At 31.5% G+C, this 2,500-nt stretch overlaps 1 protein-coding gene across 1 annotated transcript in view; it reads right to left on the bottom strand.

Moving 5' to 3' along the window:
- Positions 1 to 1,935, bottom strand: part of LOC125040117 (transcription factor Sox-21-like) — a 4,915-nt gene extending 2,980 nt beyond the window's left edge. Inside the window, exon 1 of the mRNA XM_047634628.1 lies at positions 1,662 to 1,935. Within this exon, the coding sequence (XP_047490584.1) occupies positions 1,662 to 1,775 (114 nt within the window). The 5' untranslated portion in view covers positions 1,776 to 1,935. The remainder of the gene's footprint in view (positions 1 to 1,661) is intronic.
- Between the last annotated feature and the right edge of the window lie 565 nt (positions 1,936 to 2,500).

The following is a 2,500-nucleotide window of genomic DNA, read 5'->3' as shown; positions in this document are numbered from 1 at the left end:
TACTACTATTACTATATGCATAACCCATTTATTTATTATCTAGAAAAATAATAGAAAAAAAAATTACAGGAAAAATCTACTTGATCCATTATCTTATGTCATCCGAGTTTTGACAACACGAGAATTATATATATATATATATATATATATATATATATATGATTTCCATAAAACAATAAATTCATAAACAAGTAAATAAATAAATAGATAAGCATTTGATTAACTGAATAAAAGAAAACAAAAAATATGCGTGTGAAATAAAAGGATAAATACAGAAAATAATACAATTTCGATCCATGGACAGTAATATATATATATATGTATATATATATATATATATATAAATTTTAAAAAACATTATTTTTGCTGAGATTTGAATTTTTCTCACGTCATATAAATTTCTATATAAAAACAAGTATTTTTACTACGATAAAAAAAAAAAAAACAGAAATCTTTTACCAATTTTATTACTAAATTTGCAACTGCCAAACTGCCAAATTCCTTTAAACATTATCTGGCATTCACTTTACGGTTGTATAATGTTATAAAAAGATTTATATTTTATTGTAATATCTTATTTTGATTTATCATATTGTATATACAAAACAGATAATAATACTAAATAACAATATATTAACGCATATATTTTTGCATTGATTACCAGCATTAATAATATATATATATATATATATATATATATATATATATATATATATATATATATATATATATATATATATCACATAATCTGTATTTGATGTTTTAAATTTTTATAACAATTATGTGCAGGGTAATATTCTCGGCAGTTTTTCGCATTTCTGTTTATTCAATTTTCTCATTTCACGTCTGCTTTATGTGATAATCTCTCTTCCTCTCTTTATTTTTGTCTTTATGCTTCCCTTTTTATTCAATACGCTTCTGTCCTTCTTCCTTCTTTTTCTCACCCATGATATAAATTCATTACAAAAAATAAGTACTTCATCGGTCTATGTATTGATGTTATGGCACTCAGAAGAATTCATTTATTCAAAGTTTGCTTCACCAACAACATAACATTAATCGCACATTATCTCTATTGTTAAATAACGTTTGATACTTTATTTGATATTGTATGACGAAATAAAACGACTGTAATAAGTATATCTACATCAAACGATTCTGGAAATTATTAAATCAATTACACATTGTAATCTTCACACTGTCAGCTCTATAGAGATATTCTCTTCATATTCGTTATGATCGTAAATATCGTAATAATCAGTTACATGATCGTTATCGGTACAAAAGTACTATTTTCTTGTCAGTCGGAATTTCCGCCAATGTTGCGGAGAATAAAAAAACAGTGATAAAACTTCTGTTCTTATACTATTTTCTTCCTATATCATATTGAATATATATATTATATAAAATGTGTAGACGTAAAGGATAAACATGAACTAGAAAATAACCATACACAATTAAACTAACAACGCCACTTTCCCATGAATGAAGTAAATGGTCTGCTTGAAAATAAAGTAGAAAAAAGTAAAAATGTTTATAAATCATTAAATGAAAAAATAAATAATCATTGATAACGAGAAAAAAATAGTTGTTTGAAAAGAGAGCAGGAAAAATAAATCAACAAAATAGAACAAGAAATGAATACCGGTGATCAACCTCACCTGCGTAGCATCTGAATACGGCGTAGACGAATTGTCATTGACCAACATCGAACCAAACACATATTGACCACAATTCATGGGATGCGATTCGTCACTGCACAGTCCAGGTAACATTTTCGAGTCCCTCTTGACTCTAGCAACACTGTAATCTCTGCGTTTCTCACGGCGTGGCAAAGACAAGCGACCGATGGAGCGCGCAACGTGTTAAGCGGGCACGTGCAGAAGGGCGCGCGTACCATGAGGGTTGAGTGCTGCCCGTGCGTGCGGTTCAACAGGTGCGCGTGTGACTGACTTGTAGTAAACACGGGCACAGTTTTTGAGCCCCAAGCTACACCCCGCGTGACGTCACGTTCCCCTCTGACCAACCACGACGCCAGCGGCGTTTGAGGTACGTGACGTCACGATTCCTCTGGCCAATAAGAGCGGGTTTACTGATACGAGTAAAGGGAGGCCAGCCAATCACGCTACGACCCGCCCGAGCGTGGCGCATGCGTCCGGCGGCCGGGTCAGTGTTGAGGGTTCACTGCTAACTGCTTCCGTTTTGCGGCGTCGCTTCCTAAGCAGGTAAGGGGGCTTGTCACTTACCGGTTATTTGAGGCCTTAGATTTAGTAGGGCATTTTGTTACTCTTTTTTTGGGCGACTGTGATAATGATTGCAACTCGTATGAAGAAAGAATTTTGCAGGAGCTAACTATTGACATATAGAAAAGTCTGTATGTATGTATACATATGTATTTACATATATATATATATATAAGGAAAACATATTCATATATGGATATATATGTATATATATATATATATATATATATATATATATATATGTATATATAGTATAT

The sequence above is a fragment of the Penaeus chinensis genome, chromosome 28 (genome assembly GCF_019202785.1).
Source record: "Penaeus chinensis breed Huanghai No. 1 chromosome 28, ASM1920278v2, whole genome shotgun sequence".
Classification (NCBI taxonomy): domain Eukaryota; kingdom Metazoa; phylum Arthropoda; class Malacostraca; order Decapoda; family Penaeidae; genus Penaeus; species Penaeus chinensis.
Note: the sequence above shows the minus strand (reverse complement) of the source record. Positions and strands in the feature narration are given on the sequence as shown.